Raw genomic sequence first — 17321 nt, 5'->3', positions numbered from 1 at the left:
TACCACAAAACAACTTCGTCTTAAAATAATACATTGGGTTCTAGTTAAGTTTCACTGTATATCTATATGCACACACAGAGTTGCGGCTAACTGAAATACACAATAAACAAAAGTGTTTGTTTGTTGTTTAACGCCACACAGCTTGTTTTAAAGCTCTATGACGGCGGTCTGTAAATAATCAAGTCTGGACCAGACAATCCAGTGATTGACATCATCAGCATCGATCTACGCAATTCGGATACGATGACATGCATCAACCAAGTCAGCGAGCCTGACCATCCGATCCCGTAAGTCGCCTCTTACGACAAGCAAAGTCGCCTTTTACGGTAAGCATGGGATTGCTGAAGACCTATTCTAACCCGGATCTTCACGGGTCCTCAAGTGAGTGAGTTGGGTTTAACGCCGCTTGAACAATATTTCTGTAATAAGACGGCATGCCTGTCTAAAGTGTGAATGTCCCAAGTGGCACATGCATCATGTTGATCGAGTAAGAATCATTATCAGGACGAATCGGGGCTGCAAACCTATGAACAGCGGATCTTGCCACGACTAAAGGTGGCTTCTCTGCACAGAGACTTGCAAAGGACAAACTTCTGGACAGACACGAGGCAGTTCCTTGAAAGGCAATCCTATCCTCAATATCGACAATTTATTTATTAACATCACAAATTCAATTTTTATGATATGACTAAAAGATTATTGATCAAATAATATTTAGATTAATATCACAAATTCTTTTTTTTTAGATTCGATGAATACATGTTAAGAATATAAAATAGAATGTCTAATATCTCATTTTCAGAAGTATTTTAAGATATCACAAATTCGATTTAGTGATGTCAATAAGACAAATTAAATCTTAAAATAATGGTGAATTTAGATATTAATAGATCGAATTTAGTGATATTCTTAATTTTCAGATGCTCCTAAACTGTTTGAGGTACAATACCTGAGGCACAGAGAACAATGGGGAATCGGACAACTTGGTACTCGTTATTCAAGTGTGACATTTCGTAAACGAGGTCTGCATATTTGCCATGTTTTTCCTGAATCGTGTCAATAACATTAGTGTCAAAAGGGACAGAGAAATCAATGATATAAATAATATTTTAGTAGTAGCTGCGGTTTCACTTCATTTGTTTAATTACTAATACAAAATATAAACGGAATATATAGGGACTACTGCCCAGTCTTATTCGAAGCCACTACTGCCCCATCCACGTGCGCCGTCCAAAAAAACTGGTCACCTGACTCTGACAGTTATATACAGAACAATTTCCTGACATTCCATCATACACTGCCATCAAGCAGTCGCGGGTAATCTCACAGAGCCAGACACATGCTGTTTCCGTAGTGACCGGAAATGACGTAAGAGCTGTTCCGGTAGGCGTGACGTCTTCCATTTTATTGTAAAGGTTATCCCTGGCTGCGGACGCTGCAACAAAATAACACCATTAATAATATACCCGGTACACTGGAAATATTTCTTCATCTTGAGAAACACACCCCTGAGTCTCGAATGTCGGGAGAAGCGTGTGTAGGTGAGGTGAAATGGGGTTTAACGTGTCGTCCAAGATTATTGCACTTATATAGCGACGTGCATGTACGTGTGTGTGTTTGTGTGTCTGCTTGTACTAGTCCGGACTGATGCCGATTTATAGTGCTAGCTCACTGAGATACCATGCCGCAGTTTAACATGATTACCCAACTCAGATACAGTATACTGACTCCGAGCCGACCAGTCCTTGTTTTAGCCCCTTTATACCGAGCGCCAGACAGGGTAGCAACAAGTACCATCTTTTAACGTCTTTTGGTATGACGCGGTCGGGGATCGAACCCCGGACCTTCCGCTCTCCGGGCGGACGCTCTACCACCAGACACCGGAGGCGGTCAGAAGCGTATGTAAGAGTGAGCGGATGATGGTATTAAGGTTACATAACGATGGACGCCGGGAAAGCGCATCACACGTGGTTACCCTGTCAGAATCGAACCCGGGTCTTCAGCAACAAATAGCGAACGATCTACCTGATGTGCTACTCACATGTCTGTGAATAAGAATCTGAGTCCAATACCGACGAAACTCTTCGCAGTGTTGGCAGTTGTGGACGAAAATTTATTTCTCCAAGACAATTTTCTTGATTCGCATGTCCATGACTTGCTTTTATATGTTTTACATTTTTGATTCATGATGACATTTTTACATTTCTACTTATATCTATGTTTCCTGACTGTATATTAATATAATGAATATTATTTGCACATTTGGGGGGCACGGGTGGCCCAGTCGTCTAAGGCCCTGATTTGCGGCCCTGGGGCACGCCAGAAACCTATGATTGTGGGTTCGAATCCCGGTTCGCCCTGATTATGTTTCTAGGTTTGTCAGCACCATGCCCGTGCTCGTGGGTTTCACCGAAGTGGTAAATGTCTGAGACCTGCATCACTTCGGGCTTTCCTCCCACATTAAGCTGACACGCCGCGATATGACTGGAATGCTCTTAAAAGCGGCGTTAACCCCAACTCACTCACACTATTTGCACGTTTGTCTTCTTAAAAATGTAGGATAAAAAAAAATCAATAAAAATGTTTGTTTTTTTGTTGTTGTGTCATAGCGACTGATTTACGACAACCTTTGTCTGGAGAACATTTGATTTAGCCATGACATGTGCATGTCTCCATAACTTAATTGTCATTTTGTATTAGTCGCTAATCCCCATTGTTAATCCTCACCAACATTTCATTGTATATTGACTGTCAACCAACCTAGGCTACTATATCACTTCCCGTTAATTACTGTTATAGTATGACATTTATTGCCTTAACTGTTCATCCCCTGTTCTGTGTCGGTTCATCACCCCCAGAAGTCCCATGTCCAGAGCAACGTCATTGTCTTTCCATTGTTGTTCATTACTATATATGTGTTACCATCACACGGTGTTAGTCAAGCTTGGTATGCCGAGCGTTGGTGTAAGGACGACATCGAGCAGGATATGCCGCTCGTAGAAAACGTCCTGAAGTTGAGCTGGAGCTCCGCTCACCTCATGTATGCCTGAGCTGGAAGGTCCGCTCATCGCTGTGTTTGTGTTGTCAGGGCAGGTATTACGCTCATTGTGTATTTGTTGTTTGTTGTTTACATGTTGTGCATAAAACGTTCCGGGGCAGTGATGTCGATGTTGTCCTTTATTCCCCCAAGAGCTAATTCCCCGTCAACATGCGCGCTGACAGTTAGTTTAACACCGCACTCATAAGTATTCCAGCTATATATCGGCGGTCTGTAAATAATCGGGTCTGAACCAGACAATCCAGTGATTAACATCATGAGCATCGATCTAAGCAATTGGGATACGATGACATTCATCAACCAAGTCAGCGAGTATGACCACCCGATCCCGTTAGTCGCCTCTTTCGACAACCATAGTCGTCTTTTTAGGCAAGCATGGGTTGCTGAAGACCTATTCTATGCCGGATCTTCACGGGTCATATTTATACATAATACATAATTATATATTATAAATTACCATATAAACTTACTACATATTCTAACACAATATGTTGATTTAATCTGATTCCATGACGACAGCTCAATCTTATCTAATCATATATATTTCGCTGATGTAGAATCTTCGTGAAAAAGAAATGTTTAAGATCAATACCCATGCTCAGCTGAATTTGACCAGAGGTCTAACGTTATCCATAACTCACCTACTTCACAGATCACACCGAAGGTTCTACTACAATGTTTAGTGAGCCACGACCCCGGCGCGGACCCGCCTCCTCGCATGGCAACACACAGCTCATGGTTGAGGTTATTGGGTTCGTTAGTAGAACTAACAAACCAGTTCTTCCAACACAGGGGAGAATTATCTGCCCACCGGAAGTCGCCCGTTATGTAGTCGAGTCCGATCCAGTATTCGATTTCCGGCCTGGGAATAGAAGACGGTGCTTGAAATAATGCTGCTTGTTTAGATTGAACACTCGATGGCTGATGGTTGATGGGGAATTGGCTTTAAGAACTGTTTGAGTCATAACTATGCCGAGGGCATCTAGTTTGTGGCTGTACAATCCCACTGTAAAATTATTGGCAGAGTCTGTCGCAATCAGGGTGGATGCGATGACCTTTCAGAGTGTATGAATACAATTTTTTATAAGTATTATCAAAGACGCCTTTATTACGATGTATGTCTTTGGTATTAAGTAACAAATCTTAAAAAACGCAGATTTCGGGCGTATCATGATTACTTTTTACGTCAAAAACGTCTGGATGATGTAATAACTCACATGATGTAAAGAAGCATTCAGTTGGTAAATTACCTATTTTCACATGTTGTATGTTCATTGCCTACTAGTCAGCTCTCTATCATTTAACAGAAAGTATGGCAACATTTCTAAAAGAGAAATTGCCAAATCGTATCATTGTGAAGAAAACTGCCTTCTCACCAAGAGTACACGAAATCTCCAAAATCCATATTGCATTTCCGTGATAGTAGCTTCCGGTTTGGTCGCGCGGACATTGGTTTGACGCAAAACCCTAAGGCTTTCATTGGAAATCGATTCATCCGATGGCGAAATAAGCTATGCACCCTGAAGAAACAATTGTTCCGTTCAAGAGTTCTTACATTACGCGCTGATGCCGAAATATACCGATAATTGATCGCTCAACGACTGATTTGTATCTAATATTTAATCGTTTTCAGTTTTGTATTACCAAAGTACATTAATAACGTTGCTGATTGTTGCACGAAGACTAAATATTCTCTTAAGGAAAGTTAGTTGTATTTAATAATAATTTATTTGACAGTGGAGGTGTCTGCTCGTCAATCGTCGACGCACGGTGTCCGCACTGATGTGTCGTTAGTGTGTCCCCATGATCTGTCGAGCAGTTTCCGCAGCAGTAACAAAGCGATTTTGAAGATGCTGTCGCACAATCTGACGATCCTGACGTCGGGTGGTGACTGTGGTCGGTCATCTGTAGTGTTGGTGGTCTGGTACCGTTGCTGGAGCCTGTTTATGGTCCTTACGTTGACTTGAAATGCATTGGCTGCTTGCCGGGCGGTTTGTCCAGCTTGCAATCGTCCAAGGGCTTGGTGTCGCATATTTCTTGTCAATCTTGAAGAAATGGGGGAACGCATGTGCATTTCAATTTGCACGGAACTCACGTGCATCGGGTTACCATGGCCGTTGCCGTGATGCGTTTGGGCGATCGGTTTCATTGTCATCTGCTTTGTTTTTTATCATCAAATTTCATTTTTCCAGACAAGGTAATTTTGAATTTTAGAAACTTTGACAAACATTACCCAGATAATTAAATGACAACCTTTTATGCAATGTTACTTGGGGTGACGTTTCTTTTGCGGTTCAGTATATTATTAAAGGTGGGAAAACGAATGTGAATGATGTCACTACCTACTATATGGCAATACGTAGGTCCTTGTTATAAAATATTTGTTAAAATTAACCAGAATGCACGAAGTACGTATCCTCCCAACAATATATATAACATTTTGATTAATTTCGACAGCATTGGGCATAATACGTGGGTAACATCTCTTGGTATCATTCTATTTTTACATGGTTTGGGATTTGTATGTTTAAAACAGTCTGTTTCGGACAATATAACTTTTACTAGGGTATTATAAACGTCGTTTGTAGATGATTATCGTTAAAACCGGTTGTCAACATTCAACAATAGCATCCGATATGTGATGTATTAGTGAGTGAATGAATATGGTTTTACGCCGCTTTTAGCAATGTTCCAGCAATATCACGGCGGGGGACACCAGAAATGGGCTTCACACATTGTACTCATGTGGGGAATCGTGATTCATATACACATGCTTATATTATATATACGATCGGAATCGTACAATCGACTCAGCTTTTAGCAGGGATTTGTTGTAGCTATTACAACAAATACACTATTTTGACTATTGACTTTGACATAGTTTTAGCAATATACATTTGTCCATATTATAACGTGCTTCAATACTGATTAAATAATTGCCAGTCACAGAAACATGTTCGAAAACTTTTGTAAGAATTTGAAAATCATTTTAGCAGCTTTGAAAGGACAAACTGTTATGAAACAGTGCGAGGCTTTGCTCATTTCAACACTTATGACAACACCAAATGCATAGGTAAGGATAAAATATGTTCAATAGTCTGATGTTTGATGTTTGCGGAATGCGCGTTTCTAATATTTGTACATAAGCAAGTCTTTGAGCCAAGCTGATTTTCATAGGAGAATGAAACTGAACAAACATGTGGTAAAACACGCGTCGCGTTCATTTGAAGTTTCAAAAATCGTCTCTTGCCACTCATTGTAGACATACTTGGTATTTAATCATGTCAGAAGTTCCAAAAATGCGAGTGTAAGAAAGGGACCTCGTGTGAACATGAATGATAATTATTATACTACGTCTCCTTTCCCATTTGTATGATGTCAGTAAGGGTAAGACACTAAAGTTACAATATTAATCCTTCCTGACATGCATATTTTGTAACTTAGGACATGTCTTGCAGGACAATCGGAGAAGATGTCTTACGTAATTTAATATTCCAAGCGAATGAGTGAGTATGGCTTTACGCCGCTTTTAGCAATATCACGGCGGGGGACACCAGAAATGGGCTTCACACATTGTACCCAAGTCGGGAATCGAACCCGGGTCTTCCGCTAGACGAGCGAACGCTTTAACCACTAGGCTACCCGACCGCCCCTATTTCAAGCGAGACCAAAGTGTTAGAGGGGCCATTCACGTGACTAAGTGCTACATTTCTCAAACGTCAATGAATGTTTTAAGTTTGAAAATGGATGCATTGAAAATACTCATTTGTTTAAATGACAGAAGAACAATCTCACTAGTTATAATACATAAAAACATGTCGGTAGATAATCGTCGAAACTTGTCAACTGAAAAGAAATAATAAATCCCGTCAATACTCACGATGGTCCAAGGGCTCCCAAAGCGAGGCTCTGAGAATATGGCGACGTCAAAACCGGAAGTCTCATGCCCTGAGACCGACAGAAGGCGTCAGCGTCACTATACGTGAGAGTTCCGGGAAACTCTTGAATCGCCAGGCCACCTGAAAAAACTCAGTACATTGTGATACCCTTTTCATCTGCCAGGGATCACACCAATCAACAAAATGTGGCAAAACTGTAACTATTAGCCACTGTCACACGATGTCAGCATCCTTCTTCCCGACTTGTCGATCTCTCATATAGCAATGGTCATGGCAAGAGGAGGTAACTCTTCCTGCACTTATTCTCAAAGCTAGTTTACCACACCTCGGAGGGTCGGTTCAAAATCCCATCTCCAAACTCCTTGATTAACGCAGAAAGCGGGAAAATCAGCGCACATCACAAACTAGGGTAAAGGTTGCGTGCGTATTTCATAAGCTGCTATTTTTAGAATTTTCTTCGAAGTTGAGTTTCAATGATGAAGTCAACAGTTATTCTTAAAACTACCAATACAGCCGAATACGCGGTTGTAAATAGGTTTGTTCTCATCTGCAATCATTTGTTATAATTTCCAGTGTGTTTTAGATTTAATTTATAAGGGACAATATAAAAAATAAAATAATTAAATCCGACCCCACCCTATTTCTATTAGCGGTATGCAGTTTTACATAACTACGCAGTTACTCCCCTTCGGACATGCTTCGCAAACACGATCGAATTTACTACAGTCTCAATCACACATTATTCCAAACATAGTGTGTGCTTAAATTACTGTTTTAAAGCACATTATGTGATTCACGGATGCTACCGGTAGGCTAGAACACGCTTGCCCTTATCGTCAACACCTGGTTTCATCACTGATTTCATTTTATCACAATTTAGTTTATTAGGTCAATGTGACATGTAGTTTCGATTCTACACGTCCTTACTGCATAGGCCTGCTGATTTTTTCTCAAACAATGCATATCAATCAATGCATGAATGCTAACTTAGAGCTAAGACATCAGCTAAGACTGATGTTCAAAGTATGGAAGGGGGAGGCCATGGGCCCAGTTCAACAAATCGGTATTAGCGTTAAGCATTAGTCTGCCACATAAAATAGCCAGTGTAATATTGTGTATTAGAGTGACGATGTGAACACTTCAAACTTTCGTCTAGAAACCACGTAACGTAATAACGGCAAAACCCACAATTTCCACATTTCACACTATTAAACTTCAGTAACATCCATAACTGACTATGTAAATATTATAAAGCATTGTGTTGATTATGAGTATATAACAGCTCGGTAAACGTATAAAATATGCGAATTTTTCCAATATGTCCTCGGCGACTATTTTGTTCACAATACGCATTGGGTCCTTAGTAAATCTCCATTCAAGTCAAAACCAAAAACATCATACAAAACCTTGTTTGTTTCGCGATTTCCATGGGGAAAATGACACCTCTCCCTTTAAAGTAGCCACCAAATTGTCGACAAAGACTTTGCTCAAGTTTGCGTGACCCCCTTTTTGTCATACATTAGTTAAAACTACAACGTTATTGTTGAATATCATATCGGGAAAAGCATATTAATGAATAATTTTAAAATACATAAATAAAATCATATTCCTGAAATATGTGGTCTATTTTCAACATGCTCAAATCAATTGGACGTGTAACGTTAACAATGAAGTAAGGGGTTACACACTTTAATAAGACAAGAAAACGAAACATTTCAAAATAAAATTTCTACGCTTTGATGTGTTTTCTTTTTTCAATAAATATTGAATTTTATCGGTGATTATTTACATTTCAAGGAAAAAAATCTTAGATTATCTGAAACGAATACATAGTAGTTTTTTCGTCTCTCATCTCAATGTATTCCTCACGGCTCATGTAAATCGGTTCACTCCATCATACTCTTACTGTACGATGGCGGATATTTCCATTTGCACGTCGACGTAATTTGCATACGGGTGAATGAAAGAGTTAGTTTCGCATCTATATATATATATCCTGAATAACGTTGTTTTATTTTAGTTTGTAACTATTAAGGAGTATACAAATAAAAGAACCCAAAATTGTTTTTGTGAAACAGAAATAATTCGAAAAGGCCTCTCGCGTTGTCGACAGCTTTGTATATTTTCAAAATGTCTTCGACCGTGTTCAGCGGTGTTTGGGATTTTGGATTTACTATCTCTCCGGATTTCTTCGTGTAAGACAAGAGAAAGTAAGTTCATGAACACCATTTTATGACCTTGTAGGTTGAATGTGCTTGTGGTATGGTGGTCGAGATGGAACATCGCTTTATCGCGAGAAAGCGTTCAAGCGATAACACGAGGCGCGAAATCAATCCACGAGACGCGAAAGCGATACCAAGAGACGAGAAACGAAACCCGAGACGAGAATGCGATATGTATATCGCTTTCTCGTTTCGTGTTATCGCTTTCTCCCGGCCGTAATTAAGGGCTTGAAGGCGATGTCCCTCTCGACCACCATAGTGATGATCTGTTATCTGTCGTAAAATTGTGGACGATAAAAGCAACAATTCCCATCATTCTTACGTCGCGATCTGGTCGTGTTTTCACTCACTCACTCACTCACTCACTCACCGTCACTGCTTACATCATGCCACGGCGTGGTTATCACGCGATATGAAAACGACAGGCACCAATAATTAAAACTTTGACAGAACTTAACAGTTGGATTGATTTGTGATTTTAAATTACGATGTGGAAGATGAAATAGTGAATGTATAATTAAGAATTGACTTTCACTTTGTGTGAGTTCATTGGAGTATGAACCTTCATAGAGTGAGGGCCAAACTGTATGAACGTTGGAGCTTGCGATGAAAAAAAGTCTGTGAAAAACTACTTCTGTAAGTCATTCACAATGACAGCGCGTCATAATGTATGAAACAATTGTGATTGGTTATAATAATAAGTTATATTTTTAATGCATAAAACATAATTAGAAAATGGTTTCCTCATAGAATACATGCTTTTTGTTGTATATAATTAATTTCGGCACTATGTATAAATATTTTTGAAATTTGCATCTAAATGTTTTTTGTGATAGATAAGTTCTATATTGCACACATGCGCAGTCCATCAATTTGAAACTGACTTCGCAGTTTTCGTAATGAGAACCGAATTACTTTCAATTTAATAAACAACCACTTCCAACTTTTAAGAAATTGAAGACAATTTTTAATCAAGTCTTTGAAAGGCATTTAAGGTTTTTAATCAATTAGTCACAGTATTCCTACTTCGATTGTGTTAACAATTATGCTTATTTTGTGAAAAAGACACAATTAGTGACAGACACCAAACTGATGAGAAGAATCAGATATATAAGACAAAGATACAAGTATGTCCTTATATACATGTACACATAATTTATATGAATTACTTCAATGATTAAATAGTAAGTGGTACATCTTAAATGTAAATATAGTGTTTTGTTGTTGATATCATGAGCATCGATCCACGCAATTGGTCTCGATGACATGTATCAACCAAGTCAGCAAGCCTGACCACCAGATCCCGCGTTATTCATATATTTATGAGTTATAATGGGAAACAAATATACTTATTGAGCAATTCTAACTCACATTTACACGTTCATAATTCACATTTAAGTTGTTGTTGCACTGACATGACCAATAAATATTCAATATTTAGCACTGTACATATGCCGTTGTTAAGAGATCATTACTTTTCAACATTTGTAAAAAAATTATACGTCTCCTTAAACATATAGAAAGGTGACTAACAAATAATATGTCACAACACATGTATGACAACACAGACCCGAAAGGTGTGTGTGTGTGTGTGTGTGTGGGGGGGGGGGGGGGGGGGCAATGTTTATCATGTGTGGTTTAGCTTCTTTTGAGGAACATGCGTTCAGCCTTTTTCTCTCATGGAAAGTACCGCTGAGCGACCTTCACCTTCGGTCGCCATTTTGTGTAAAGTTGCCTAAAAGATGTTGCGGCACTTTTTCTGTGTTTTCTCAGAATGTGAGGTTTAAGAAGCATAACACAGACTGTATTTTCTATTTTCTACAGATGTCAGAAAGTATGTAATGCTGCTTGGTTGTTTTATATCAAGCTTTGTGACGTGATGTGAAGAACGATGTCTAGTACAAATACAGTGAAGACAAAATACACTCATTTCGACATCGATAAACTGGACATTTAGTAGGTTTCATAACCTTTTTAATACATACATACGAGTAGATGCGTAGAGATTTGATCCTTTTAAAACTTTAAACCAATATATTTTTGAAGGTTTTAAATATACCTTCGCATGTGCATTTTCAATCAGTCGGTGCAATATGCTCAAACTGAAAAATATATTTCAATGGCGGCACATTTGAGCGGAAGTTTAAACAAGGGGAATTTGACTAACTCTCTATATAAGTATAGTTGTAAAAATGACACAAACGTGCTTGAAATGTACTTTTTGTTGCATTTTTGCATTTGATATGGGCTTGGGGAAGTCAAAATAGATTTTATTTCAATTTCTTTAACAGGATGTTTCAGAAGGACATATATGACCCTCTGGCACAGCAACTGCGTTTTGTGTAGGGACATATATGACCCTCTGGCACAGCCACTGCGTTTTGTGTAGGGACATATATGTCCCTCTGGCATCCAGGGGGTTCAGACTGTCATAAATCTGATAATGTATCGTTGCATAGGCTGTACCTTCTTTTAATTTCGTTGGTATTGTCCCAATGAATTTCCGACCATAAGAAATATGTTTTGTCCTATGTCCTGCCATTTTGCCAGGTGATGATTTGCATATGTTTAGACTCTGTGCATCATGTACATCTAAAGTCAAGCTTAATATACATTGCGAGAGGCCGTTTCGCTGTAAGGAGCTTGGATTGCAGATCCTTGACGGCAAGGTGTATTTTTGCAGCAGTACACCGCTGTAAAGGCCATTGACAAAAATAGTTCATGTACTTAACAAGCAAATTAAGGTAAATATCCCCAATGTATTTTGTATGCATAATTTAACACCGAACAGTTTATGAACAAAAGCTATTACCCGTCGAACAGACCATCGTGAGTGTGTGAAGAAAGTGATCGATGTTCTCACACAACTGTGACGATTGTCCTGAACAACAGCACCACGAGGATAGTAGAATCACTAACATATGCGTAAACTGCAAACAATAATGCCTACGTTTAATGTTATTGATAATCAATATTGAATAACATATACGCAATCAATAAATAACTTGGTCTCGTATTCATTCGTCTTTTTCCCACGTTATGACTATATAAAGAATCACCTTTAGCACAACATGTCAGCTACAGATTTTTTCATTACTTTACTTCCATGAAATCAGAGGTCAATAAATATATGATACCAAAACAAAGTATACGGGAACTTTAAGCTGACATTTCAGCAAAACAGAGAAAGAGACATTTGGATGGGAACAACATTTCCTACACCTCCCCGTCCGTGATTGGCCCGTGACCAAGTCCTGATTGTACAATGATCTCGTTTGTTTGTTTGTTGTTTAACGAGTCACTCCAGCCGTTCAGACAGTTCAGCGTTACATGGATGATATTCTTCGTCCGATTGTCCTACAAATTCTACAACAACTGCCACGTGGTATACTTTATCGGCACGACAACGCCAGGCCTCATACAGCTCGATCTCGTACATAACTTCGGGCAACTGAAGTTATTTATGGTAAATTATGATTTATACTATGGCAAAAATTAATTTGGCTGTCAGTTTACAACAAATTTATCATAAATACAATGTCTTTGATACCTGAAGCGCAAAGTGCTTATTTAGAAGCCCATGGACCAATTTAGGTAGAGAACATTAATAGTCCTATATACTGATAATAACTTACAACTTTCAAATGTTTATACCAATATATCCAGTTTTCATGCTTCGTTACAATTCTACCATTTCCTAAAACAATAATATTGGTTTTTCTCAAGGTTCACTTCTAAACCCTACTTAATACAAAAGGAATGCAATAAAATAAGCTGTTTCTGCAAGGACACCAGAGCAACTTCATCCGAGAACAGCAATAGCATATTAAGCACACCAACAAGGCATTCTTTGCAAATATCAGTGACAAGTTTGTGTATAAAAAAACCGTGCCTTAAAATGCAACCTTGTCGAACACATCCACCATTATTAAAACAAGGAGTTATATGACATTCAAAACAGATATACCTTTGTAATTGTGAGGTTGACTAACGTTTCCTTACTCATACAGAGGCATTGCAATTTCAATATTCCATGCATCGTGTAAAGTACCTGTGTCAAGGGTTTTATTGAACGAAAGCAACAATATGGTATCAAACAAATCTCCTGATAGTTTGCAAAAAACTAGTGGGACTCCATCAAAGGCTGACGCTTGACAATTTTAAGTCGTTTTAATGCTTCTCTCACTTCATGGTATGTGGTATAAGGACATGGGGATATCACAACAGCTAAAATAAATCAACGAAAATAAATTTTTTTGTAAATGCACACATACCATATTTGTAGTTCTTGAATATAAATCTATCCCATAAACTAAAGTATGAATATCAAATACTCGAAATTATACGAAAATAAGATTTAAGTTTTCATGCCATGCAAGGCCATCTTTTCGTGATACGAGGCCAATTATTTTGGCAGAGGTACCAACACAGACACAGAGCGACTTTAGCACCCCAAACAGGCTCCCAAAAAAGATAATGCTTGGGTGAGATCAAGCGATATCTACATTGTAGATATCGCTGCAATGAAATTGCATCACAATGCTATGCAGACCATTGTGACATCGTTGGTTACCATGACGTCCCAATCAAATTACATCACTAATGGCTCTGCTACTGAAGCTGTTAGCAGTACTTTTTATACTTAATACACTGCTTATAATGTCTACAAACTGAAAAAGTTGGAAGAATGATGTTGGATGATAAATAAAATCTCACCCTCGTGTCTTTTGATATAAAATATATCAACTCATATATATTCCTTTCCTCACTCAGAGGAAATCTCTACTAAAAGAAGATCCTATTGTGAGCATGTGTTTATAAATCACAATTAAATAATGATGATACCATGTGTTCATGAAGAGATGGGTGTGTCCAGCTCCACTGGTGGCACCCGTCACAAATATATGGAAAGGCAAATCAAATGATCACCTGAAAACACGGAAAACGTGTGGAACAAGTCAAAATTTGGAATTGAATCGGACATTATTTTTGTCACTGATGGAATATGTAATGTCCCCGAGGTGTCTATCATACAACGTTTCGAGGCCTTGAATGTTGTAATCCTGATCACGCATCTTTTCAGCAAGCCATATTTTCCCAAGAAACAATGCAATGTTCATGAACGCGTGTAATATGAAAACCATGTAGACGTTACGCCTATGAACACAAATCAGTCGATGGAAAGTGTTGACACTCGGCAGTTGTGGACAGAGAAATATGCTTACTTGTTGAACGGAATATTATCTTTAATTACGATTATTGATGTTTTACCATGTATATATGTAGGAACCGGAATGGACGGATTGACTGCAGCCAGCATGTTTACAGGAAGTCACGAAGGAAGCAGTCATTATTTAAGAGCTAGCACATGAACGCCAAACTATTGAAACATCTGTACTTAGACCCGATTTACCTCTGATATCAGTCTGTGATCAATGTGTATTTACCTGCACCTATTTCACCTCGGCCACCAAATTACAACTACACAGTTAGATCGAATAATAAATCCAATGTAACCAAAGGACAACAGCTCTAACACTAACCTCAAGACATATAAAACTACTCAAACGATTCTTTGACATTACTGTAGTTAATCTATCATGTCATGGGTGTTCGTTGACGTCTTTTGAGTAGTATATTATCATAACCGTTTGGCCTTTATAACCGTTTGGCCTTTATAACCGTTTGGCCTTTATAACCTTGCAGTCTTTATAACCTTGCAGTCTTTATAACCTTTCAGGCTTTATAACCATTCTGCATTTATAACTATTCTGCATGAGAACCTCTTAGACCTCAATAACCTTTCGGCATTCGTGACCATTCAGGCTTCGTAACCATTCGTCCTTATAGCATTTCAGGCTTCGCAAACTATTTAGAGGTAATAAACTTCGGCCTTTACTATTATTAGGCATTACTAACTATTCAAGGGCGGAAGGTCGGTGTTTCGATCCACTGGCTGCGTTAAAAGATAGCACTTGTTTTTGCCAGACGCTCGACAGTAAGGCGATAAAACACAGACTCGTCGGCTCGGAGTCAGCATTGTGTGTCTGAGTCAGCTACCCATGTTAAAACCGCGGCATGGTCTTTCAGCGGGGTAGCACAATAAAACCAACATAAGTCCGGTATAGCAAAGCCACCCACGTGCATAAACGACGATATGTAATAGAAATAAGATCAAACCCGACATAAAACCCCATCTGACCCCGCTTTAATAACAATTCAACCTATTATCACCTTCCGGTCCTTTTTAACTTTCGACCTATATAATCTGGTATTTAATATTTCAACGAGCGTCATACGGAGTGAGTGAGTTGGGTTTAACACCGCTTATAACATTATTCCATTTATATAACTTAATGTGGGAAGAAAGCTAGGTGCTGACAAACCTTGAAACATAATCGGGGCGAACCGGGATTCGAACCCACGATCATTGGTTCCTGGCGTGCCCAAGGGACACAACTCTGCACAGCGGCGCCTTAGACGACTCGGCTACCCGTGCTCAAAAGATGTTTGACTCGAGTCTGCTTTTAACAGAGATTTCTAGTGAAGATGGAATGGGTTTTGATATATAAATAATTTGCCCGTGTAACCTTCTTCATTTTGTTACAATTAGACATTTGCATCCTTTATAACCTTTATAACCTTTCGACCTTAAGACATTTCGGCCTTAAAACTTTCGTTTGTTTCACTAAAATGTATTCAACTTATATAATCTTCCGATCTTTGTTGCAGTTTTACATATATTTGATAAGCCTAATATAACCGTTCCGATTCTTTGTCTTGGGTAGTTCTGTACACCTTCATTTATACTTGCATAATATTTAAGTGTAAATGTATAATGACAATCATAAACCCAGAAAGATATACACTTACTTGTCTGCATTATTTGAAAGGCATGGTACAGAACCACCAGCAAGCTATGTGTAGCCATGCAATATTCTTTGTTGTGAAACAGAAGCAACTTCAGCTGGCCACAATGGAACACAGGACAGTCCAGCTGACCCAGTGACCTCCTGGACGGTTTTCTAACCCGTGGTTTGCTCCTCCTGGTCTCTTGAGTGCTCCGATGGTTCAGGTGTTGCTTCAATTGTACCCGGCACCCTGTAGTGGTTCCCTAAACTGTACTTTGTACCAAGCAGTGGTTCAAGTGGTCCCTGAACTGTACTTGGTACAATGAAGTGGTTAGGGTTTTGCTTCAGTCGCGTCGGATTACTTAGGTTGAATCGGATGTTTTCGTAATCTATCCTGGATACCTGCACGGTTCAAGTGTTGCTTCATTGGTGCCGGGCACCTTGGCGTGGTTCGGGTGTTCCCTAAGCCGTGTGGGATACCTTGAAGTGGTTCGGGTCTTCCCTAAGCCTGTCGGATACCTTGAAGTGGTTCGGGTCTTTCCTAAGCCTGTCGGATACCTTGAAGTGGTTGAGGCGTTATCCAAGCTGTAACTGGTACCGTTCACCGGTTAAGGTGTGCTTCAAATATACTGGGTATCTTGCAGTGGTTCCGTGCCACTTCAGATGTACCGGGTACCAAGCAGTGGATAAGTGTTGCCAAAGATAATTGTCTTGCCATGGACGTTGAAATTTGGTCTTGTATGATATAGCTATATAAAATTAGAAAACCAGACAAACTAATGTGCAATCTGAGGAGCCACTGGTAACGATCGTTTTCTGATCTGAAGGGTGCTTCAATGAATCCCTTGTTTTACCAACAGTTGTGATAAGAACCGCTTCAGTTATCCACAGTTGCAAAGTAAAACCGCTTTCGGTATCCGCAGTGGTACGCTGAACCGCTTCTGTATCTTTAGGGTACACAGATTCAACATCAGTAAGCGTCTGACGTGAGACGTCAAACATGTACCCTGATATATAGTTGAAATCGTCTGTCATGAGCTGTGAAGGCCGAGAGTTGTCTTACCGGAACGCTGGGTTGTCCTATATCGACTTATATTGAGTTGCTGATACATTCAAAAGCGTGAATATGTACGATTGAGGGACCAACTATAGATTGCCGATATCTCTGACTAGACCACAACTGAAATAATATTGTTTTCAGTATTGACTACACAGAAATGCTCAATATGATCCGTACTACAGCGTAGCTGGGTGTGTTGTGTTTATTTCTTCAGCATTATTTATTGATTAT

The 17321-nt window shown here is 39.2% G+C and overlaps 1 protein-coding gene across 1 annotated transcript; it reads right to left on the bottom strand.

Annotated features, from left to right (window-relative positions):
* Positions 1 to 1133: 1133 nt before the first annotated feature.
* Positions 1134 to 16110, bottom strand: LOC139472232 (aggrecan core protein-like). The gene is made up of 4 exons (XM_071254611.1): positions 16053 to 16110; positions 6939 to 7077; positions 3700 to 3920; positions 1134 to 1435 (listed from the first exon to the last, which is right to left on the bottom strand). The coding sequence occupies exons 1-4, from the start codon at positions 16108 to 16110 to the stop codon at positions 1206 to 1208; spliced, it is 648 nt and encodes a 215-aa protein (XP_071110712.1). The 3' UTR covers positions 1134 to 1205.
* Between the last annotated feature and the right edge of the window lie 1211 nt (positions 16111 to 17321).

This window comes from Haliotis cracherodii, unplaced genomic scaffold (assembly GCF_022045235.1).
Source record: "Haliotis cracherodii isolate W230 unplaced genomic scaffold, xgHalCrac1.p SCAF_24, whole genome shotgun sequence".
Taxonomy (NCBI): Eukaryota; Metazoa; Mollusca; class Gastropoda; order Lepetellida; family Haliotidae; genus Haliotis; species Haliotis cracherodii.
The sequence above is the reverse complement of the archived record's forward strand: the minus strand, read 5'-3'. Positions and strand labels throughout refer to the sequence as shown.